The sequence below is a fragment of the Salvelinus alpinus genome, chromosome 2, assembly GCF_045679555.1.
Source record: "Salvelinus alpinus chromosome 2, SLU_Salpinus.1, whole genome shotgun sequence".
In the NCBI taxonomy this organism is placed as follows: Eukaryota; Metazoa; Chordata; class Actinopteri; order Salmoniformes; family Salmonidae; genus Salvelinus; species Salvelinus alpinus.
Genome location: NC_092087.1, coordinates 38820014 through 38845679, shown reverse-complemented (window position 1 = coordinate 38845679; position 25666 = coordinate 38820014). Strand labels below are relative to the sequence as shown.

Here is a 25666-nt window from a genome sequence, read left to right as displayed (position 1 = left end):
TTGCGCTCACTCAGCTTAGCTCAATGTTGATTGTCGTTATATTTATACTTTTTCTTTTATCAAGGGAGGCCAAATGCTCGCTGGCTTCCCTTTCATTCAATGCTACAGGCAGCAAAATTGTCATACTCTTTTTGACCAGACAGCATCAGACAGATGGCCTACACATACAGAGACAGAGGGGCGATGTTGTGTGCTTTCTCCAGTGAGATACATTCAGCCTCTTGTGAATTGAAGAAAAATTATGAAAACAGAGAGACAAAAGATACATTTTCATTAAAAAAATACGTTTTTTGGGTTGCCTGGCCTTCGCATCCATTTTTTGGGAAGCCTTCCCTTCGCATCCATGAACACACTCCACTGGCGTGTGTGTGTATGCTTATGTGTGTTTGTGTCCTCGGCAGGTACCCTGGAGCCCCGCCTGTCTGCCCTGCTGTGGGTGGGCATGTTGGCATTGTTGGCCATTGTGGTGGCCATGCCCCAGCCCCTGGGGGTCCGAACCCTCATCATCGCCACCATCCTCCGCCTCATCTTCTCCGTGGGCCTGCAGCCCACCCTGTTTCTGCTGGGAGCATTCAACGTATGTCTGCATGGGGAAACGTGTGCGAATGACTTTATTGTATCATAAGTCACACACGTCATCTTTTTTTCTGTGTGCTCCAATGTGAATGGCCTTGCTAGTCTTCAGTAGCCTCCCCCCACTCCTCCATACCCCCAGCCACACGTACTCCCTTCACGCCTCACTCAACAGCCCATACCCACCCTTCTGCCCAGTACCCACATACATTGTCAACATGCCCCCTCCATGTAGACCTCTCTCCAGGGCTCAGTCTGCCTGTGGTGTCAGTCCCTGGCGTGGCTCGCTCACTGGCCTGGCATGGCTTGAGTGTTTGGTCGGTCAGCTGGGAAATGCGCCACTAGACGCTGGAGGCTGACACCCCACCTGCAGCCACCAAAAATTCCTTGGAACGGCCCCTTTCACACGGCCTGCTCCCCTTGTGTCCTCAAATGGGCTCTTCTGCCTTCCTCTCCTCCCTCTGTCTGTCTCCCTTCGCTCCCTGTAGCTGGGAGACAGCTACCCCACACTCATCTACTGAACCTCAGTATTACTAAAACCTACTATACTAAGAACAATCCAATGCTAATCCATGAAATGCCTGTCCTATAGTATCACGTTGTGTCTTATGGTCATCATGGATCATCATGTAGTGCATGTCCAAGGAGAATATTGACAATTTATGTAGAGAGAGACCTAAAATATTCTAAGCCTTGTTTTATAAGACATAATGAAGGCTTATACATGCTTACAACAAGTTATAAAGCATTATGGCTGGATACTTTAAGTCAAGTGTTACCTCCTATTCCATTAATGGTGAGGTCTCACTTGTGAAGGAGGTCTTCTGACCTCAATGTGGGATTTCCTGATTTAAATAAAGGTTAGATAAAATAATGATAATAAATATGAATCTATCCTGTCCCTGCAGGTGTGTAATAAGACCATTTTCCTGATGAGTTTTGTGGGGAACAGAGGGACGTTCACACGGGGCTACAAGGCCATGATCCTGGACGTTGAGTTCCTCTACCACCTCATGTACCTCATCATCTGTAGCCTGGGGGTCTTTGTCCATGTCTTCTTCTACAGCCTACTGGTGAGCACATCTATACATTTACATATATATTCTGTATATTAATATATATCTGCATGGGGTCTTTGTCCATGTCTTCTTCTACAGCCTACTGGTGAGCACATCTATACATTTACATATATATTCTGTATATTAATATATATCTGCATGGGGTCTTTGTCCATGTCTTCTTCTACCGCCTACTGGTGAGCACATCTATACATTTACATATATATTCTGTATATTAATATATATCGCTGATGGTGAGCACACAGTTACACTTAATAGGAAGCTGTCCAGGGCCATTAGCGTATGTTCTGGTACAGTCTCAGGACTCGTACAATGTGTGCATGCAGGCGCGAACACACGCACACACACACAGGGTATTTAAGGACAGTGGCTTTTAATGAACAGAAACTGGCTTAGGTTATGTAGTTGGGGAGTTGAGTGGTGCTTGCTGGTGTTTTATGTGTCAGGCGTACTGCATGTGCCAGTCTGGATGATTTCCATTCAGTAACTAACTCTGAGGCCCAGGGGCTTTTATTTTTTTATTTAACTTTTATTTAACTAGGCAAGACAGTTAAGAACAAATTCTTATTTACAATGACGGTCTACCCCGGCCAAACCCTCCCCTAACCCGGACGATGCTTGGCCAATTGTGCGCCGCTCTATGGGACTCCAGATCACGACCGGTTGTGATAAAGCCTGGGATCGAACTCGGGTCTGTCGTGATTTCTCAGTGCCTTAGACCGCTGCGCCCCTCAGGATGCAGAAAATGTCCATGTGAATGACAGGACTTACATAACTTACTAACTTTTCAGCAGTATATCCTATCATAGAGAAAATGGCTGGGAATCTGCTCAGGAAAAAAGAACAGCTATGAAAGAAAATAGGAAATTATTTATCCAAATGATTCTGTTTTTGGACAATTGTATCAATCCCTCTTACACTTTATCTTTCTAAACCAGAATATATTTATCTGAATACATTTATCGAGGTCACAAAAAAGTATAATTCCAAACAGATATTGAACAAATAATAATTCCTAAATGCTTCCATGCTGTTTCTATATTAGGTCTAACTATAACTCTGTGTTAACTCTGTATTGTGCCTCTCGTGCAGCTCTTTGACCTGGTGTACAGGGAGGAGACTCTACTGAACGTGATAAAGAGTGTGACCCGTAACGGTCGCTCCATCGTACTGACAGCAGTGCTGGCCCTCATCCTGGTCTACCTGTTCTCCATCGTGGGTTACATCTTCTTCAAGGATGACTTCATCCTGGAGGTGGATCGCATCCCCAACACCACCCTGGGTGAGGACAAGGAGGAGACCATAGAAATATAATTACTTTTTGTTTTACTGCTATGGGGACACACAATATTGCAGCCAGTCCACCCATTATGGCATAATTAATCTGAATGGGGATGCCCATTCCATTCCTTCCAATTCTATAGAGGAGACCAGGAATGTTTATTAGCCTGGTCCTATATCTGTTTGGGCCGTCTAAGGAGTTGGAAAAACAGCGAAAACAGATCTGGGACCAGGCTAGACGTTTATGGTCTGTTGATAGGAGTTGCACATAGTTACACAACAACCAAACTTCCCTTACACCCTGGAAAGCCATAACCGTACAGGGACAAGGAAAACAATATAATAGTGTTATCTGGAGGTGTTGTTCATCTAGTTGCCATTAACACATGTTGCTACCTAACCTGATGTCTTTTATAGAGAACGAAGCCAGTTTGGCCAATGAGCTGGTGTCTGCTGGGATGTGTCTGTCTGAGACTGGAGAGAACAACTGCACCACAGAGCTCCAAGTGGAAGGTACCGTACAATACAGTAAAACTATATACAATAATAATAACCTATGACTTATACAGTGTAAGGTGAAAGGGCAATTAGATATGTTCTGCCTGACTGTGCAAAAGTTCCAGTCAGCCAAAATCATTTCTTAAAGGCCTTTATCAGATTATTGGAACGCGATCATCATCAAGGTGCTTATTTTGTGTGTGTATTAACTCTCTTCCCTGTCACTCTCCCTCAGACTTTGTGGAGGACATGGAGGATGGCAAGGAGCGTACGTGTGACTCTCTGCTCATGTGTATCGTCACTGTGCTGAGCCATGGCCTGAGGAGTGGAGGGGGGGTTGGAGACGTCCTGAGAAAGCCCTCCAAAGAGGTAAACACACAGACCAGACACCCACCAAGCGGGGGGGGGAGGAATTCAGAACCGAGATATACAGTACCAGTCAAAAGTTTGGACACACCTACTCATTCAAAGGTTTTTCTTTATTTTTATTAAGAAGGAAATTAATTATTTTAAGAAGGAACACCTGTTAATTGTGACTAACTCATGAAGCTGGTTGAGAGAATACCAAGAGTGTGCAAAGCTGTCAGTAAGGCAAAGGCTGGCTACTTTGAAGAATGTAAAATCTAAAATATATTTTGATTTGTTTAACACTTTTTTTTGGTTACTACATGATTCCATATGTGCTATTTCATAGTTTTGATGTCTTCACTATTATTCAATTAATACTATTATTCAATGTAGAAAATAGTCCAAATAAAGAAAACCCCTTGAATGAGTAGGTGTGTCCAAACTTTTAACTGGTGCTGTACGCGTACGTAAATGGAACTTAATTCCCTTTTCACACACTTTCCTCTGTGCGCATTCTGACCTTGAATTTAAGCATGGGGAAACGCATGTGCCAGCAACCTATGCGTTTGGGGTGGAGATCACAGAAATGTAAGTGTGTCTACAGATATGCTTATTCTGACCGTGATTTAATTTCTTCATAAATACATCATGTTTTTTCACAAGGAAACCATGAATAAGGTGGCGCGGTGGTCTAAGCCACTGCATCGCACTGCTAGCTGTGCCACCAGAAACTCTGGGTTCGAGCCCAGGCTCTGCCGCGACCGGGAAGTCCATGGGGCGACGCACAATTGGCCTAGCGTCGGCCGGGTTAGGGAGGGTTTGGCCGGCAGGGATATCCTTGTCTCATCGCGCACTAGCAACTCCTGTGGCGTGCCGGGCGAAGTGCACGCTGACCAGGTCTCGAGGTGTACGATGTTTCCTCCGACACATTGTTGCGGCTGGCTTCCGGGTTGGATGCGCGCTGTGTTAAGAAGCAGTGTAGCTTGGTTGGGTTGTGTTTCGGAGGACGCATGGCTCTCGACCTTCGTCTCTCCCGAGCCCGTACGGGAGTTGTAGCGATGAGACAAGACTGTAACTACTAATAATTGGATACCACGAAATTGGGGTAAAAAAATATATATAAAGGTCTAGCAAACCTGTCGATTCCAAGTGGAAAAACATCTACTTTATTTTTCCCAATACAAATAACACTATTCTTCATGCACTGTAATTTATAAATTGATGTTATTGATTGATAAGAGCTAGGTAAATGGGTAATTTGTTTGGGTAAGGGGATTGTAAATAAACATAGACATTTTTTCAGATTACTTTTCCTTATGTACACTCGAAATGAACGTGAAACCAGTCGTATGGCAGCAAACTGAAAAACATAGCAACATGACACGTATTTCCGCAGTAACAGTTTGAACATGACACATGCTGCAATACTTGGCCATTGTCATCACACAGTTCCATAGTCAGTGCAGGCAATAGGGCTATACTATTGTACTGTCCTCCCTATTATAATTCTATGTACACCAGTCTTTCAACATTAGAATAGGTTGAAGAACTCGATGTTACAATTTTCGTGCGTAAAGGCTCTCCAACCTGATTTTTTTTCATAAAGTAGCTTAGGGTTCTTGAAAACTTCCCTAAATGTACATATTGTGAAATATCAGAAGGCCTTTTAATCTAAGCATGGCTTCTGAAACAGAGACGAATATGCTTATGTTTTGATGGCTATCTTTCACTGATCTCCATTCTGAACGCATTCTCCATAGGCTACATTCTAATGTTGCGCCAATCAAATGAAAGGTACACAGTAAACCTGATCAAATTGGTAGGCCACCCAGTGGGTGTGTTTTCTGGGATTGAAGAGTAGGATAGCTAAATAAGAGGGAGGACCTGATCCTAGACCAGCACTCCTACTTTGAGATGCTTTGTGAATGTCCAGACCCAGTCAGGTCCAGTTAGACTATAGAGCTCAGTATCTTCTGTAGGGTTAAGCTGATGTTTCTGTATTCTGTATGTTCTGTATTGAAGCTGGTGAGTCATGTCATTACCATCGTTACCAACACAATGTGTTTTCTGAAGCCAGTTAGATAAGAACCATTAAAGTGCTGCTGGTATATAGACTGGAGTGGCTGCGTAACCGGATTCTCTGGACACCTCTTCCTGTAGCTAAACAACTGTACTTTCTGCACATGTGTTATATACAGTAAAAGCATGTTGTACAAACTTCTTGTGTGCTGCAACTATAAACAACATGATCGACATGTTGTACAAACTATGTCAGTATCTAGCTACAACATAGGTTACATCAATTGATGGGAAGTTACAGACCATATAAAACCAAGATCATGTCTTAAAATACATTCAACATAGGCTACCGGTAGACTGATTTATGCATTATTTAACACATGTGCAGAACTTGATACGGTTGTTTAGCTCTGGGGAAGAGGCGTTCTGAGGGGTGAAACGGGGCAGTTCGATACGGTGGGATGGAGGTAGATTCTGGGGGAGTGCCATCAGCAGTCATTTGCGGTGGTCATGGGCCTACCCCCAACCCCACATTGAGGTTTTGCAATAATTTCCTCAGAACCCCCTCCATCTGCTTGGCCTTCTTCCCTGTGTGGGAATCAGTAGGGTCTGGAAATAGCTTTTCTCTGAACTCTGTCAGACCAGGGCTGATGACATAGAACATCGTGGAGAAAGTCTGCTCCTGTCATAAACTGGTACACACACACTAGGTGCCTCCCAAGAAGATCATTTGACCTGTAGCCTACATTTGAAATGAATGTCTGTTTTTGTTTCTTTATAAAAAAAAGCTTCATCCAGAAACTCTGAAATCTATAGCTTTTCTAAAGTTTTCCAGAGGTTTTATGGTGCAGAACATTTTAATCTTTGCCTCTTGAGCTATAAAATGCTTGTTACGGTCCAAAAGAGGTGCTGGAAGAGAGAAGAGCCTGTGTTAGGTTACCGACATTATAGCCTGTTTGCGTAACTGTTTCTTGTTGTTGTAATAGTGTGGCATCTGGCCGCTTGCACTTGTGTTCTTATGTTTCACATCAACACACATGATACATGGCAGATTAGGCTATACCCCTGTTCATAACCAATGCTCCCGTTCTGCCTTTATGTAAAAGCCTGGGCCATGTTCATTATAGGCACCAAATGGAAGAAACGGACTGAAACGAAGAGGGACTACCTGGACCTGTCTAATAACGAATTTCCACTTTCCATTGCAAAATGTTTTTAAATGTTTTTAGTTGTTTACTCAAATGAACACATCCCGGGCCATCACTATAGCTGTGTTGACATTGGCAGTTTGAAGTGACTAAAATCCCATTTATTTGCATATCCAACTCAATGGATATGCACAGCCAAAAAGCACATGGAATCGAATATTTCAAGCCACATATCAAACCACCTTTGTAGGTGGTTTGACATCAGATACAAATCTGATTCCTGGCGATGTGACTTGTGTCTGAACAGTCACATCTGATTTATTTGCCCTCAAGTGGTTTTTAGACTGTTGTTTGGCATTGTTGTTGCTAGCTAGTTACTCTGTTGACAGTTTGACAAGAACATGTGGTAGCTAATTAGCTTGTTAATTGTTTACAAACAAATAAGTGAATGTGCTGGAAAGCTGAACAGCTACCTAGTTAACTAACTTAGTTGACAGCCTTGGCTAGCCAAAAAGGATTTGATTTGAAAGTTGGATCACCTTATCCTTCGAGGCTTTAAAAGTGTTCTTACACTAGGATTTTGAACATTCAAAGCAACTGGGAAACATCCATGGCAGGCATTGTTGTCACCTTAGCTTGCTATATAACTTCTGAGTGATAGGAAGCCTGAGCACACCACCTGCGACTTTTTCTAATCATAGTCGCACAAATCATGTAGCCTAGCCCAAACGCCTATATGTTTTGATAAGGTTTGTCCAAATAACTTAAAATTAAGCACATTAATCCGCTTTACAAGAGGTGTTTAGCCTAACTAGCAGAGTTTCAAGTTTGGGGAAGATAATTTTCACCATTAAAAATGCACCTTTTATAATAAAAGCATTACATGCATAATTGCATTTGCGGTCCTTTTTGATCATGGCATTTTCCGCCAATGGAACATTCGTGCTTATAGCCTACTACCATGTGCGCATTGCTACGCTTATAATGTGAAGAAATAGCCTAATAGTGTATGAACATTTTAAGCTAAATGTTCTGATCTGTTGCGTCAGCCACACTGCGTAAAAAAGCTTTTTTGATGCTAGTGGTTGTATTCATTTGGGATCTATCGCAAATTATGTTTGGACTATGTTTGGAATATTTATTTCTCAGAATAGAATAGGTCGACTTTTGTACTATGGGGATAGTAGATTGACATAGGCTAGTGCTTTTGCTGTTCGTTAAAATATCCTTTCTATTTTATTCAGGTTTGTTCAATTGTGTTCTTCATACTATAAAATAATGCCATGGAATTCTAACCAAATCTTGTCTGCTAAATGAACTAGTGTAGCCCATAGTCATTTGGCATAGCCAGATAAGGACCTAACATAAGGAAAACTCAGAGTATGCTATTCTGTTCTTCTGAAATAGACTACATTTTCTTCATATTATATTTCTTTAGACCTGTCTAAAATAAGTAATGGATTTATTGTGCAGGTGTGGGCTATATTACATGGATTTATTAGACTTGTAAAATGTAGATGTTTCAAATGTCTGCATCAGTGGCTTGTAGGCTATGTGTGGAAGTCAGGAGATGCTACATGTGTTTGTTAATTAACGGTCAATTACTCTGAGACCGACCAGTTATTTGCTTGACAATCACCAGCTGAAATTTCGTGACCTCCACAGCCCTTGTACAGTACATGTCGTGACCTGGAGTTTATAATGCTTCCTAACATGTATTATAAGTTATAACCTCTCCTCTCCCTCAAATCCCCCCCTCTCTCTTTCTAGGAGCCTCTCTTTGCGGCCAGGGTGATTTACGACCTGCTCTTCTTCTTCATGGTCATCATCATTGTCCTCAACCTCATCTTCGGAGTCATCATCGATACCTTTGCAGACCTGAGGAGTGAGAAACAGAAGAAGGAAGAGGTCTTGAAGACCACCTGCTTCATCTGTGGTGAGGAGAAATAGCTGCACTGTCTCTAGCCTGAGAAGAACAGAACTACTAGCCATTTTACTGGGGTAGACATTTAGTCTGAATAGTTTTGTTTTCAGTTTGTTAGTAGAAAATTGGCAGATTCGTGCAGAATTTAGTTCTACTTTACAAGATAATCTTAAATGGTTACTTTTTTCTATTTCTAAATAAACTACATGGTGTCACGGTGGTTGAGCATGACCGGAGTGTGTAGGTAGTACAGACACACATATACACACACACACACACACACACCCTCATGAGTAAGCACAAGTTCTGCAGACACGTCCTTAGCTTGACCTTCCTGTATGAATGTTAGTTTACTGCTTGCATCACCTCTTTCCTCCCTCTTTCTCTAGAAGACTGAGTCATGGAGGATTCCTTCCTGCCCATCACGCATTTATTCTCTCTCAGGCAGTCAAGTAGTGGGGGCCCAGTGGGCAGCAGATATAATTAGTCCAGGGCCAGTTCTCACACAGTATGATCTTGGATCAGTTTTCCAGGCACAGGCCCTGATCTGTTTCTGAGCTGTATGTATGTGGAGCTGGTCTATGACTCACATGCGTTAGATGAGGCCTGACCAGAGTGGTTCACCATCGCCATGGTTTCCTGGGGGGAACGGAGACAAAGAAGAGACGGGAGAGAGATTAGAAAGATGGTATCCCATCACAGTGCGCGAGGTGGTTCCTCAAGCCATTGACCTGGTCCTCCTCTCAGCCGCTGAAGTAACAGTCAGACTTGCCTTTTGTTCCTCTTCCAGTATACAGTATGTCCATGAATAGAATCCCTATTCTTTACTTCAATGACAATACACCTACTGTAGTAGCAGGACCTAAACAGGTGTCGGAGGATTTTGCCTAGTTAGATCAAATCTAAAATGACAACACTTTCCCACACATTCCTTAAATTCACATGATCATTTTCATATTTTGGAGATTCTGGGAATATGGCCAGTCTGTCCAGGAAGACTAATGTTGTTTAGTCATCAGACTGAGAGAGGGTTCTTTGTTCACAGGAAAGGTCAAAATGCTTCTGCCAGATGCTTGTTAAACACAACACTATATCACAGGATTGAAAGTGCTCCTCTGCTTTCAGGAAGTCACATTTTCCTTTTCTTGGAAGGTCGACAATGGCTTACCCTCGATGAATTGATTTACGATCTTTATCGTAACCCGAACCCTATAGAATAACTATCTTCAAAGTAATAACTCGGGACGTCGGGTTTGAAATGAAAGCTTCTTTTAGTAATACTACTTGTTCACGTTACATTTAACAACTTTTAGATTCTACAAAACAAAAGAAAGTTGCTAGCGAAAGTCAGGATAATCACTTGTCACTTGTACATAACTGCCGCGTTCTCTTTAAACTTCCTGTCGCAAGGCATTCTGGAACTTGCAGTCAAAAGCGTAATCCAATACTAACCAATACAACAAAATATGTATGTAGTTCTCTCAATCTCCAACACACAAATTCTAATACAATTACATATGTAAATAACTAAAGAAAATATCTGTAGATACAGCTCAATGAATTAACTGTAAACATTAACTCTGTAACCCATTAAAGTTGCAACAAACCCCTAGTTTATCCTAGAACCCTTATTAATAATACCCCTAGCATTCACCAGGTCTTCTGTCATATTGACCTAATTGACAGCATTCCTGTGTGTGTGTGTGTGTGTGTGTGTGTGTGTGTGTGTGTGTGTGTGTGTGTGTGTGTGTGTGTGTGTGTGTGTGTGTGTGTGTGTGTGTGTGTGTGTGTGTGTGTGTGTGTGTGTGTGTGTGTGTGTGTGTGTGTGTGTGTGTGTGTGTGTGTGTGTGTGTTTTATTTACTCACAGGTCTGGAGAGAGACAAGTTTGACAACAAGACGGTGACATTTGAGGAGCACATCAAGGAGGAGCACAACATGTGGCACTACCTGTTCTTCATAGTGCTGGTCAAGGTGAAGGACTCCACAGAGTACACCGGCCCCGAGAGCTACGTCGCTGAGATGATCAAGGTGACAGACACACAAACACACACCAGGCCTTTGCTGGCTCTGGACTCAAACCACAATGTCTGACAGGTCATTTGATACAGCATATAACCAGGCTGCCCCACTTACATGAGTGCATAGGGTACACTACAACATGCATCCTATCCTGGGGGTAGACTGAAGTTTGCATGGTTAGGGTATACTGTATTATAGTTGTGATATATAGAGTTGTTATATAGAGTTGTTGTTTGTTCAGGTAAATCCCTTGACTAGCTGCTGACCTTGGCCGCATATTTATCCTCCCTGACTCTCCTTTCAGCACCTAAATGCCTCCTCTGTTGACCTTGTGTGTACGTAGTTGTGTGTATGTAGTGTGTACTGAGTCAGAGAGAAGAACGTGACACATACACACACACGCCTCAACGTAGCTATTTGCCCTTCCGCCCTCAACTGACAGAGATGGCACGTACACACTGAATGACACTGAGTGACTGAATGACACAAACACACTGGATGACAGACACACATTTACATTTTAGTCACTTAGCAGACGCTCTTATCCAGAGCGATTTACAGGAGCTATTTAGGGTTAAGTGCCTTGCTCACGGACACATCGGCAGATTTTTCACCTAGTCGGCTCAGGGATTCAAACTAGCGACCTTTCGGTTACTAGCCCGACACTCTTAACCGCTAGGCTACCTGCCACCCTCTCACACACATTGTGATCTCACAGGATGAGACAAACAGAAATGCAGAGGTACAAGACTTAACTGTTGTCAAACCCCAAAACAGATTAAGCTGTGACAATGAAAACACTTGAAAGGGAATGGGGTTAATTATTGTATTCCTTTATGATAGACCTGAGATGCCATTAATCAGCTCTTAGAGAGTCATAGGTTTTAATGTTCGGTGTACATTGTTATTTTTGGTCATCATACCTTTTGGTGTCCTATTCAAATCAAAGTGTAGAACACAAATACAGTACAAGGGAGGATTCTGTTGCTAACCCTTTCTCTTATGTTTCAATGCCTTCAACGCATTTCTATGATTCAGAGGCGTTGGGTTAAACATGGAAGACCCATGTCATTTGAATGCATTCAGTTGTGCAACTAAGAGCAAATTCTTATTTACAGGAGCACAACCTGGACTGGTTCCCACGGATGCGTGCAATGTCGCTGGTGAGCAGTGATGCGGAGGGCGAGCAGAACGAGATCAGGAACCTGCAGGAGAAGCTGGAGTCGGCCATGAGGCTGGTGTGTAACCTGTCAGGACAGCTCACGGAACTCAAGGAGCAGGTGAGTCATCTGCACAGAGACACACAGAGAGATGTCTGTCAAATCCCCCATTGTCTCCCAACAGCTAATTGGCTTGGCATTCATATAGATCTGAGATGACTGGATAGGTTACTATTGCTTATTAAACTGATCCAATCCTTCTATATTTACAAGTGCCTGTGGATAGGGGCCATTTTGAATTGACTAGAAGGTATGTTTGAATCTCACTGCTCCAGGCTGTTGAGTGGTTGTGGAGAAAGGTTTGTGGAGTTGGGGTTGGATGTGATGGGTGGAGTGGGTTCTCAGAGTTTATAACCCTTGTCACACCTCCTACCCCCAACCCCCTTGGCAGATGACGGAGCAGAGGAAACAGAAGCAGAGGATTGGGCTCCTGGGCCACCCCCCTCACATGAATGTCAACCCCCAGCAGCCAGCCTGAGGAGGACCGTTGTGGAAACAACCACCACCCACCACCTCCCAGGACCCTAACCCTAACCCAGGACCACTCACACAAAGGAGAGGCCGACCTTAAAAGTGTCTAAGAACTTATTTTTCGGACAAACTACGAAGGGTACAGGAGTATGCCAAAGTTTATAGTGTCCCTGACACTACTATGGGCTTTATGTGTATGAAGGGATTTATGTGTGAATGTGTGCAGAATGCCTTAAAGGGCCAATCTGCAGTTGAAACAATATCAAAGCTGCCACCCCAACTCTGTTTTGGTAAAAAGCTGAGGGATACATGCGGTAAAGAGGTCAATCAAACTTGACCAAAACAATAGAAATGCCACTGAAACGCGTGGGGGAAAGATCCCAAATCCCCTCATTGCCTCAATCAAAATTAGCCTAAATTTAAGCTATTGTTTACATGTGTATTTCACACTATGTTTAGGTAAAAATCTGAGTATAATGCTTGTATGGCTGTCAACCCCAATACTTGTTTATGTCATTGTCTCGAATCAACTGCATTACAGTTAAAAAGGACTTTGACTACCACCACTGATTTCTGTATGCTAGCTATGCTGCCAGCTTATACGAACAGTAGTTAGCGTTTAGCAGTAGCTTCTTCTAAACCTGAAAAGGGACTATTTCTAAATATTATGAGGCGAAAACAGCCAAATATATCCAAATGGCACTTTAGTAAGCACATTGTGGGCCTGTTACAATGCATAAATCATGACGGATTTGACGAATATCCACTTTGCTAGATCAGATTTGTTGGATTTGCGCCAATCCAGCATCCTTCTATCCCCCACCATCTGCATTCCATTGACCTCTTTACTGCATCTATGGGCCTGGAGAAATGTAACCTCTCTTAAATTCATAGACAGGGCTATGGATTCAAGGACTGACCATCAATGATATCAAATGTATGTTTTGAGGCTACACAGTGTTTGTTTACATTTATATTGTTTACAAACATTGGAGTAAAACAATCTGATATTTTGGGCTCTTTACGACCGTTGGGGTACTAAGCTCATGAGGTATTTATAAGTCATATTCTTCAAAAGTCAATGGGTTTATACCATTAATATAGGAGTCTAAAAATGGATGTAGCAACTGCAGATTTCCCCTTTAATCAACACTAAGTTATGAAGTTAGTACACATTAGGAGATGGGGTATATGCATGTAGTGTACTGAGTATGTACTGTGCATAGTGCACATGAGTTTGAGTGTGTGGATGGGGAATATATGGAGTGTGCCAGAGTGCCCTTGAACTTAAGAAGAAGGAACCAGTTATGTTAGTTTAGGTCGTAAAAAGTGAATATGCCTTAGGTTGTCATACTACCCTTAATGCCTTGTCCATCTTCCTCACCACTTGGAATGGGTGACTATGGTTCTGCTCTCCCATGGCCTTGATGTATTTTGTGAACTTGAAGTCTCAGACAATTGCACAATAGGACTCATGAGAGCACTGGGACACTCGTGTTGAAGGATGCTTTCCTGTTGTTTTGTGTTTGAAACCTGGTGGGCAAACAATAATGAATATCTTATTTTTGTACGAGGTGCGATATGAATACTTTACAATATGCAACCACAAATTTGTTTTATGTGTACATAATGTCTGAGGGAGATGGAATTCTTATAATTTTTTATATATAAAATAATGGTGGAATAGAGTTGTGATCACCTTTACGATTTTTTTCCTCAATATATTTAGACCAATGTTGTCCCACAAATGAGACAATTATATATGTTTGTCAAAAGATAATTCAACCCAAAATCCATTGGCACAGCATGGGTATTTTGCTAAAGCCAGGAGTGTTGGCTTTCAAACACTTTATATGAGTGTGTGCATATATACTATATATGTTTATTTTCTTATATTCGGATTCGAAGGTATCTGAACATTACAGGAAGCTTTAAGAATGAGGCATATGTTTGAGGTTATGTATTTGTGATGTCCTCAGGCTCCTGAAGTGTATTTGCCTGTTTGTACGTCCCCTGAAGATGGTTCTTGTGAGCACTGGTATGTACTTGAGCACTATGGGGGGGGTGTACACCCATATAGCAGTTGATGTGGAAAGCCAAGAAGGAGTCACACTGAAGACGTCACCACATGTAAAAGTGTTGGTATTGCTTATGTCATACATTGGGAGCACACTAAACAACTAAGTGAGAATGTTTTTTTCTCCTTGTTTTGATATGTTGGCACTGAATGACATTCTGACAGTCTCTTATATTTTCATCAATTTCTACTATCAATTCAGTGCTGATTTTTGTTATTATCGCTAGTTTCTTAAGTCTACTTGTCACTTTGTTTTGTGAAGGGCCTTCCGTGAAGAGAGGTGTCCTGGTTTGATTGCAGTGTTCATGTAAAGAAATCAGAGTACTAATATAAAAGATTTTGAGTGCTGTTTGACCAAAGTCTCATTTAAGCCTTTAATACTACTATATAAAACAAGCTGTCTAAAATGTACATTCCATTCTTTAAAAGTCTATTTAATAAAGATGTGTGAACAAAATCACCCTCTGTCTATCTGTATGGAATATAACAGCACAGAGAGAAGAATTGTGACATGTATTACACAGAATCAGTATCAGAATCTAATGATTGGTGTCCCCCAGTGATCAATAGTTGGTCCATTACTCTTTTTACTAGGTTAGGAGTTTTTCCTGAACACTTCACCTGACCAGGGAAAACTCTGAGCCCTATAGTCTACAACTAGGTCCCAGAGTTTGTCTTCGTCAGGTCACATGGATGGAAAAACCTCTCTAACATAAGCATTTTAGAGAACATACTATATAGTCTGAGATTTGTTCTTCTAAGTTCTTTAGCTTTTCATAGATAGAGGCATCATGATGAAGCTTGTATAGGAGGTGATTTCTCCCCACTAATTAGAAGTGAATGAGGCATTAACGACGGACACGGGCTAGATTGCTGTGTGCTGTTAAATGTGTATCATGCGATGCACATAACTGGTTATCCACTTATGACTAGAGTAGTGCCATTCATGCAGAGTGCTGCTCACTGCAGCCAGAGCTGAATGAGTCCTCTGACACACAGGAAGCAGGGGAATGCCACCAGATAGTGTGAAATGTCCTCTGGATGCTCTCTCACTTTAACACTATTTAGGAAATGCCCTGCAGTTTATCTCCTGCTGTTTTTTAGGTTGCTTTATTGAAAGAGTTCCAAAAGTTTCAGGACAATACAGAAAATGGCAGATATCCCAATACAGTAAGAAGACTGAAGAAAATAAAACTAAGCAGTAGAAGATCAAATTAATATACAGCTACAATGCAGATACCCTTTAGCAGGAATATAAAAAATACCTAAAATAAGCGATAAATTAATAAAGATGAGGGAAAAAGGGTCAGATTGAGTCAAAACGTCAGTCTCCTTTTCTTAGTATGGAACAACCTGGAGAGCTCAAAGGGGTATTAATAGTTGTCCCCATTATCACGTTACATGGTTCTTCAGGTCAGTCAGGTAGTGCCATTGCCATGGCACCTGGACCAGTCGTTAGGTAAGTATTCTCTTACCACAGCTCCTGTTGTCAAGTGAGTGTCCTCTTACCCCATTCAGACTGCCATCGGCAAATAATTACCAGTCACTGTTCTGTAACAGTGCTAGTAGATGATGCCAAGAGGTCCATTAAAGACCCACTCCATCCTTTCGATCACCTCATTTGAAAAGGGCTTTTTACAGTATGTGCAGATTTTTGCATTTGTCTGCAGAACAGTCAACCACGAGCAATCAAACTACATCATATAGCGTGCAGTTATGCTAGTGTTAGCAGAAGGTGAATCCAAAGCATGTGATGCATTGTGATTCTCTCCTAATTTAATCCACCCATAGGCTACAGGACTAGTTCCTGTTATTTACGAGCAGTAACCAGGTGAGAATGAGTTTGTGGTTTGACTCACTCATTACAGAGGCAAACACTACAAAGGCTGACCTGAAGCCAGTGCCATAGAATGAAGAATCATGAATCATTCTTATTCTATGGGCAACACAGACTGCAGAGAATAATGGTGAAACAAAGTTGATCAAGAAATGGAGTGCTGTTTGAACAGATTCTCAATCAATGTGTATAAAATATCCATTATTTACAGTCTATTTGAAAGATATGTGAAGACCTTCACCCTCAGTAGGGCGTCACATCTATATCTGTATGCGGTATTTTATTTCATTTATTTATACAATTTAGTTGACAGGTACAATATGTCACACATCAATATTTCAAATATAACATTTAAAGTGTGGACTTATTTCTGGTCATTCATTTTATACAGAGGCGCCATGCCCCTAATGTTGAGTAAGGGACTGATGGCCAAATTTCTTTGAAATAATTGTGGAAATAAACTTCTAAAACATTGAACAAATTGATGAGCATGACAATTAGGATTTTTATTCCCCCCAAAACACACACACACACTGGCTTAACAATCTTTTTTGGGGGGGAGGGGCTTTTACCCCTTTTTCTTGTCCCATCGCTACAACGGACTCGAGAGAGGCGAAGGTCGAGAGCCATGCGTCCTCCGAAACACGACCCTGCCAAGCCGCACTGCTTCTTGACACACTGCTCGCTTAATTCGGGAGCCAGCCGCACCAACGTGTCGGAGGAAACACTGTAGAACTGGCGACACGAGTCAGCATGCATGCACCCGGCCCACCACAAAGAGATGCAAGAGCACGATGGGACAAGGACATCCCGACTGTCCAAACCCTCCCCTAACCCAGATGCCGCTAGGCCAATTGTGCGCCGCCTCATGGGTGTCCCGTTCGCGGCCGGCTGTGACACAGCCTGGGATCGAACCCTGGTCTGTAGTGATGCCTCTAGACCGCTTCGCCACTCGGGAGGCCCTGATTTAATCATCTTAAACCTGTTTGTGTCCCTAAAGTTAATCTCTTTGGTAACAAAATGTATTGTGAGTTGATGAGGTGTGTACTCAATCTTTATCTACACTGAAATAAATGAAGAGTTCTTAAATGGTTCTTTCTCAACTCTTAAAGATCCTTGGAGAACTCTTGCCCGATTTAAGTGAGTTAAGTGCGTGGTTCTTGACGTATCTACGGTTCTTCAGAATTCCTAAAGGTTCTTGAAATGCAGATGCATCCCTTTAATAGCAGGCAGCAAATTGGCCAGTGTTAACTAGTGTTGATTCAGGAGTTAAATTAACACTCAGTGTTGTAAAAGAACCCCATCCACTGGGCACACTGGTTGAATCAACTTTGTTTCAACATAATGTCAATGAATTTACATTCAACCAACGTGGGACATCAAATTGACATCTGTGCCCAGTGGGCAGTGTTTGTGTTCATAACTAGAGTTGAACTAAAACCAAGTCCATATCATATTTTCCAGCATGTTCTATTGCAGGTTGATTTGTAGAATTGTTTGCTTCAATATCTAGGTTTTTGCATGTACATTGATTAATGAATGAATCTTATTCTACTCAAATATAAATAACATACATTTTTCTAAACTAATCCAATCTCTTACTTGGTTTTATTGCACCCGTAACTGGTTGTTCCAGTTTAGATTATTTAGGTAGTCTAATGTCCTAAACGTCCCAACCCTGGCAGTCATTCTGAATGTTGCGGGTGAATAAAAATGCAAAATGTTGGATATCCCTACTCTGGCTGGGTTCCAAGAGGAATTACACATCACGTTGCAATCCAGCATGATATGACTTGCAGGCCTGATGTGGCCTGTGAACTACGAGTTTATTAAATATGTATTGTCTAAAATGTATTTTTAATGAAAACATTCATTTTGAATCTCACTTGGTGAAAGCCACGGTAATTAATATGATGACTGCAACAACCATGTCTCTGTCACAAGCAAACACAGTCATCGGTTGTACCATAGAGATAGATAGAGGACTCTAGTGCTCAAAAGCCCATTTTAACATAGGCAGTGCCATTGAGCACTTTCACCATTTTGAAATAGTCAACTGGGTGGAACTTCCTTTGGGTTAAGGAAGGATCGCATAATTCAATCCAGGTCACCAGGAGGATCAGCCAATGAATTTATACTTGTGAGCAAACATTGCGTAACTGCAGGTGGCAGTAAATCGCCAACCTTGGCTCTATACCTGTTCAAACAACACACTCCAAGTGGTCGTATACACCCTTTCAGTTTGTTTGGCAAGTCATTGAAGTAGTAGAAGAAGAAAATGTACTTAAAAATGGAGATGTCTTCAATGGAGCTGCCCGTGCTCTCAGAGACGGCATAATCGGACAGATACAATGTCGATCTAAGTATATGGATGGTACTGGTCACTCTAAACTTCACTCGAAAGGCAACCAGGGAAATATGAAAATAAGGCTCAACACCCTATAGCAGGGCTATTCAATTCCAGTTCTGGAGGGCAAGAACAGTGGTTCTCAAACCTGTCCTCGGGGACCCCCAGACATTTCACAATTTTGTTGCAGCCCTGAACTAACTCACCTGATTCCCTTAGTCAAGGGCTTGATGATACGTTGAGAATTTGAATCAGTTGCGCTAGCTGTGGAATAGTTAAAATACATGGAATGGCTGGGACTCCCCAAGGAGAGGTTTGAGAACCTATGGCATCGCTCTGAAAAAACGTATTTGGTTCCAAATCAAACTTTTATCTTTAAGAAGTTAATTGTAGGTTATTATGTGTGGCAAAAACATTAGCCAATAAAGGGGTTCTGATATGGTTAACTAGCCTATATGTTGTCCTTCTGACCTGTTTTATTTCTCTATGAATGTCACAATATGTTGTTTTTTCCCTCAAATCCGGATAGTGGGGAAATAGGATTAAATTAGCTTTATTTGGTTATGCCGGTATATAATTGGTCCATTCAGTCTAAATGATTCAGGTCTGTGGGGGCTTCCATATTAATTGTCCGCATTCCAAATGTTAAATATTTTAGTAATGGTCGGAATGCGTAGTGTGACGTGCGTGTTGTTGGTAAAATTGAATTACTTAAACCCTTAGATTTCAACTAATGATACTAAGTGGTATGTCGCAAGCTTGGGACTTTCTTCAAGATTTTTCAGATAAATCAATGAATTTGGTGGGCAATGTAGGCCAACAGCCTCTTCAAGCCAAGGCTGTATAGACTTCTATGATAGAAGTCTATTTAATAGACAGCCGTCGGAGTAATTGACAGAAGTCACCAGAGTATGGAGCAGGCAGGTGCATGTTAACCTGTTCAACTCTGACACCCTCTGGTGGCATTTTATAAAATACACATAATATTGTATACTACCCTCGTAAAGTACATTTCGGTTTTAAAACTATAAGTTCTACAAACCAGGGGTTGGAACCAGTTCAGGGACCCGAAATGAAAATGGGTAAATGTATTTTTTAAAGTACATAATCAGAGCTGGGAACTAACGTGATCTACACTGTTCCAGAACAGAACCGTTATTTTAAAAGCATATGCACCGGTTAATAACGTTTTACATTCCAAGATTTTTTTTGCAGTCCCCCCCAAAAAAACGCATCAAAGCACCTATGCAAAGCCCTCACTCTGTCACTTGGAAATGTATTCCAGTGTCTGCCTGCCAGCTGAAAATCTTTGCGTGTGTAGGCTACAGTGCCTTCGGAAAGTATTCAGACCAGTTGACTCTTTCCACATTTTGTTACATTACAGCCTTATACTAATGTATTACATTTAAAAAATCCTCAGCAATCTAACCACAATACCCCATAATGACAAAGTGAAAACAGGTTTAAGAAATGTTTGCAAATTTATAAAAAATTAAAAACGTAAGTATTCAGACCCTTAGCTATGAGACTTGAAATTGAGTTTCCATTGATCATCCTTGTGACGTTTCTACAACTTCATTGCAGTCCACCTGTGGTAAATTCAATTGATTGGACATGATTTGGAAAGGCACACACCTATCTATACAGTAGGGCAAAAAAGTATTTAGTCAGCCACCAATTGTGCAAGTTCTCCCACTTAAAAAGATGAGAGAGGCCTGTAATTTTCATCATAGGTACACTTCAACTATGACAGACAAAATGAGAAAAGAAATCCAGAAAATCACACTGTAGGATTTTTTATGAATTTATTTGCAAATTATGGTGGAAAATAAGTATTTGGTCAATAACAAAAGTTTATCTCAATACTTTGTTATATACCCTTTGTTGGCAATGACAGAGGTCAAACGTTTTCTGTAAGTCTTCACAAGGTTTTCACACACTGTTGCTGGTATTTTGGCCCATTCCTCCATGCAGATCTCCTCTAGAGCAGTGATGTTTTGGGGCTGTTGCTGGGCAACACGGACTTTCAACTGCCTCCAAAGATTTTCTATGGGGTTGAGATCTGGAGACTGGCTAGGCCACTCCAGGACCTTGAAATGCTTCTTACGAAGCCACTCCTTCGTTGCCCGGGCAGTGTGTTTGGGATCATTGTCATGCTGAAAGACCCAGCCACGTTTCATCTTCAATGCCCTTGCTGATGGAAGGAGGTTTTCACTCAAAATCTCACGATACATGGCCCCATTCATTCTTTCCTTTACACGGATCAGTCGTCCTGGTCCCTTTGCAGAAAAACAGCCCCAAAGCATGATGTTTCCACCCCCATGCTTCACAGTAGGTATGGTATTCTTTGGATGCAACTCAGCATTCTTTGTCCTCCAAACACGACGAGTTGAGTTTTTACCAAAAAGTTATATTTTGGTTTCATCTGACCATATGACATTTTCCCAATCTTCTTCTGGATCATCCAAATGCTCTCTAGCAAACTTCAGACGGGCCTGGACATGTACTGGCTTAAGCAGGGGGACACGTCTGGCACTGCAGGATTTGAGTCCCTGGCGGCGTAGTGTGTTACTGATGGTAGGCTTTGTTACTTTGGTCCCAGCTCTCTGCAGGTCATTCACTAGGTCCCCCCGTGTGGTTCTGGGATTTTTGCTCACCGTTCTTGTGATCATTTTGACCCCATGGGGTGAGATCTTGCGTGGAGCCCCAGATCGAGGGAGATTATCAGTGGTCTTGTATGTCTTCCATTTCCTAATAATTGCTCCCACAGTTGATTTCTTCAAACCAAGCTGCTTACCTATTGCAGATTCAGTCTTCCCAGCCTGGTGCAGGTCTACAATTTTGTTTCTGGTGTCCTTTGACAGCTCTTTGGTCTTGGCCATAGTGGAGTGTGACTGTTTGAGGTTGTGGACAGGTGTCTTTTATACTGATAACAAGTTCAAACAGGTGCCATTAATACAGGTAACGAGTGGAGGACAGAGGAGCCTCTTAAAGAAGAAGTTACAGGTCTGTGAGAGCCAGAAATCTTGCTTGTTTGTAGGTGACCAAATACTTATTTTCCACCATAATTTGCAAATAAATTCATTAAAAATCCTACAATGTGATTTTCTGGAATTTTTTATCTCATTTTGTCTGTCATAGTTGAAGTGTACCTATGATGAAAATTACAGGCCTCTCTCATCTTTTTAAGTGGGAGAACTTGCACAATTGGTGGCTGACTAAATACTTTTTTGCCCCACTGTATAAGGTCCCACAGTTGACAGTGCATGTCAGAGAAAAACCCAAGCCATGAGGTTGAACGAATTGTCCGTAGAGGCACAGATCTGGGGAAGGGTACCAAAATATTTATGCAGCATTGAAGGTCCCCAAGAACACAGCGGCCTCCATCATTCTTAAATGTAAGACTTTGGAACCACCGAGAATTTTCCTAGGGCTGGCCTCCCGGCCTAACTAAGCAATCTGGGGAGAAGGGCCTTGGTCAGGGAGGTGACCAAGAACCCAATGGTCACAGAGCTCTAGAGTTCCTCTGTGGAGATGGGAGAACCTTCCAGAAGGACAACCATCTCTACAGCACTCCACCAATCAGGCGTTTATGGTAGCGTGGCCAGACGGAAGCCACTCCTCAGTAAAAGGCACATGACAGCCCGAATGGAGTTTGCCAAAAAGCACCTAAAGACACTCAGACCATGAAAAACAAGATTCAGAAAAGTACTGAGTAAAGGGTCTGAATACTTATATAAATGTCATACTTTAGTTTATTTAAAAAAAATGTTTTTGCTTTGTCATTATGGGGTATTGTGTGTAGATTGAGGAGGACATAAACAATTTAATCAATTTTAGAATAAGACTGTAACGTAAAACTACATGTGGAAACAACTGTCTTGCTTGCCCGCTCCATTAAGCTGCTCTATCCGCACTGATTGGTGAAGTAATTTAATGTTGAGGTAAAAAAAAAAAGCATATGTATGATTACTGAGGTTTAAAAAGGAACAGAAAGGAACAATATAAACTAACTTTGTTTTGCTGGTCAGAAACAGTGGAACGGAATGAAAAAAGGTTTTATTTTCGGAACGAAACAGTTGGAAAATAATTTCAGTTCCAACCTGTGCTGCAAAAACATGCTTAGTACTGTTATAAAGATAAGAACTGTGGGATTCTGATAAAAGTGGCAGAAACAATGTGACTACTACAGAGCCCGAGATACAGCAGAATTGTCCAGGTTTTTTAATTTTTATTTTTGTTTGCTCCCCCAATTATCAATGTTAGGGAATAAGAGTTTTGAAAATTTAGGTTTGACATAAAATATGTCACCAATTACTGTTCCAAAAGGATTTAAAAAAATAAACTCAGCAAAAAAAGAAACGTCTTCTCACTGTCAACTGCGTTTATTTTCAGCAAACGTAGCATGTGTAAATATTTTTATGAACAGAACAAGATTCAACAACTGAGACATAAATTGAACAAGTTCCACAGACATGTTCCACAGACAGAAATGGAATAATGTGTCCCTGAACAAAGGGGGGGGGGGGGTCCAAATCAAAAGTAACAGTCAGTATCTGGTGTGCATCTCCTCCTCATGGATTGCACCAGATCTTCCAGTTCTTGCTGTGAGATGTTACCCCACTCTTCCACCAAGGGATCTGCAAGTTCCCGGACATTTCTGGAGGGTATGGCCCTAGCCCTCACCCTCCGATCCAACAGGTCCCAGACGTGCTCAATGGGATTGAGATCCGGGCTCTTCGCTGGCCATGGCAGAACACTGACATTCCTGTTTTGCAGGAAATCACGCACAGAACAAGCAGTATGGCTGGTGGCATTGTAATGCTGGAGGGTCATGTCAGGATGAGCCTGCAGGAAGTGTACCACATGAGGGAGGAGGATGTCTTCCGTGTAACGCACAGCGTTGAGATTGCCTGCAATGACAACAAGCTCAATCCGATGATACTGTGACACACCGCCCCAGACCTCCATCTCCAAATCGATCCCGCTCCAGAAAACAGGCCTTGGTGTAATGCTCATTCCTTCGACGATAACCGCAAATCCGACCATCACCCCTGGTGAGACAAAACCGTGACTCTTCAGTGAAGAGCACTTTTTGCCAGTCCTGTCTGGTCCAGCAACGGTGGGTTTGTGCTCATAGGCGACGTTGTTGCCGGTGATGTCTGGTGAGGACCTGCCTTACAACAGGCCTACAAGCCCTCAGTCCAGCCTCTCTCAGCCTATTGCGGACAGTTTGAGCACTGATGAAGGGATTGTGCATTCCTGGTGCAGGTGTTGTTACACGTGGTCTGCCACTGCAAGGACGATCAGCTGTCCGTCCTGTCTCCCTGTAGCGCTGTCTTAGGCGTCTCACAATACGGACATTGCAATTTATTGCCCTGGCCACATCTGCAGTCCTCATGCCTCCTTGCAGCATGCCTAAGGCACGTTCACACAGATGAGCAGGGACCCTGGACATCTTTCTTTTGGTGTTTTTCAGAGTCAGTAGAAAGGCCTCTTTAGTGTCCTAAGTTTTCATAAATGTGACCTTAATTGCCTACTGTCTGTAAGCTGTTAATGTCTTAACGACCGTTCCACATGTGTATGTTTATTAATTGTTTATGGTTCATTGAACAAGCATGGGAAACAGTGTTTAAACCCATTACAACGGTTCTTCTTTTGATGAGTTTAGATCCAGTTGTGGCGTGTTATGGTGAATCCGTTAAGGCGGGTTTCAGAGCTCTACGTGATTTTCTGTGATTTAAAAAAAATATATATATATACACACACATACACACACACACACTGTGTCTCTCTCTCTCTCTCTCTCTCTCTCACACACACACGAGTCAATGTGGAGTGACACAGTGTGGGGTTTACAGACACACAGAGATTGCAATAGTTACCGGCGTTCAAACCATCAAAGAACCGTCAGACCTAGAGCTCTGAAACTTTATAAAACTGTTCTAGAGATTAAGTCACTAGTGCACGGTGAGTTATGTGGCTCTAGAAGGTTCTCAGGCCGAGAAACAGCCTTGTCCATTTGCTATAACTTCAATTCATTGTTAACGTTGTGAAAATTATAACATTTAGAAAAATCCCAGAATTACAAGACTAGGTGCATTGAAACCGCCTCGGCGCATAGAGACGGGTCCTAAAATATCTGTCCGATTGCTCTTTCAGGGACCCCGCAACAATGCCCAGAAAAAGTGAAATTTCAGCACCAATTAAGGTCGCTGCTCGGGCTCCGAATGACCTATCGAGCCGAATCTCGGGATTTGGGGTCGCCGTAGCGAGGTTTGCAGCTAGAACGTAACTACGTGTTTTACATTGTTTTTATGGTTTAACAGAAGGCTCTGTGAATTTTGGGCCAGCTCTGAAATATGTGATAGTTGGCTTCTAAACGAGTTGGACAATGTGGGTTTGGTGTCAGTATGTATCAGTTTGGTATCAGAATGAGATCTTATTGACTAATGGACGCTGACTTGATGGCTGACTTTTGTCCATTTCCAATAAGTTTAAACAGTGATGAACAATCACCAAATGGACAGGCTGAAATCAACACTGAAAGTGTTGGCAAATGGCATCACCGTAGTCTCTAGGCCGTGCCGTGTCCAACGAGGTGCCACACTTGACCGTAGCTCGCTCGGTCTGACCGCAATGACCGTGCAAAAAGTAGGCCCGGAATGAAGCCTGACTAGTAGTTGTTAACCCCAATGAGGATATATGTTTACTTTCAGCTTCCTGTGACAACCGGAAGTGCCTTAAATTGGGGTCATAGGGTCTGTTTCGAAGGGTTAAAAAGGTCACATCTTTCTGAAATGTAATTTGTGTGATTAGGCAAC

The 25666-nt window shown here is 42.1% G+C and overlaps 1 protein-coding gene across 2 annotated transcripts in view; it reads left to right on the top strand.

The window, feature by feature from the left end:
* Positions 1-15118, top strand: part of LOC139560316 (inositol 1,4,5-trisphosphate-gated calcium channel ITPR1) — a 162177-nt gene extending 147059 nt beyond the window's left edge. For both annotated transcript variants that reach the window (XM_071376986.1, XM_071376979.1), the window contains 9 exons: positions 402-577; positions 1482-1646; positions 2745-2934; positions 3351-3446; positions 3667-3800; positions 8717-8882; positions 10739-10899; positions 12009-12170; positions 12502-15118. In XM_071376986.1, coding sequence (XP_071233087.1) covers positions 402-577; positions 1482-1646; positions 2745-2934; positions 3351-3446; positions 3667-3800; positions 8717-8882; positions 10739-10899; positions 12009-12170; positions 12502-12588 — 1337 coding nt within the window. In that variant the 3' untranslated portion in view covers positions 12589-15118. The remainder of the gene's footprint in view (positions 1-401; positions 578-1481; positions 1647-2744; positions 2935-3350; positions 3447-3666; positions 3801-8716; positions 8883-10738; positions 10900-12008; positions 12171-12501) is intronic.
* The last annotated feature ends 10548 nt before the right edge of the window (positions 15119-25666 follow it).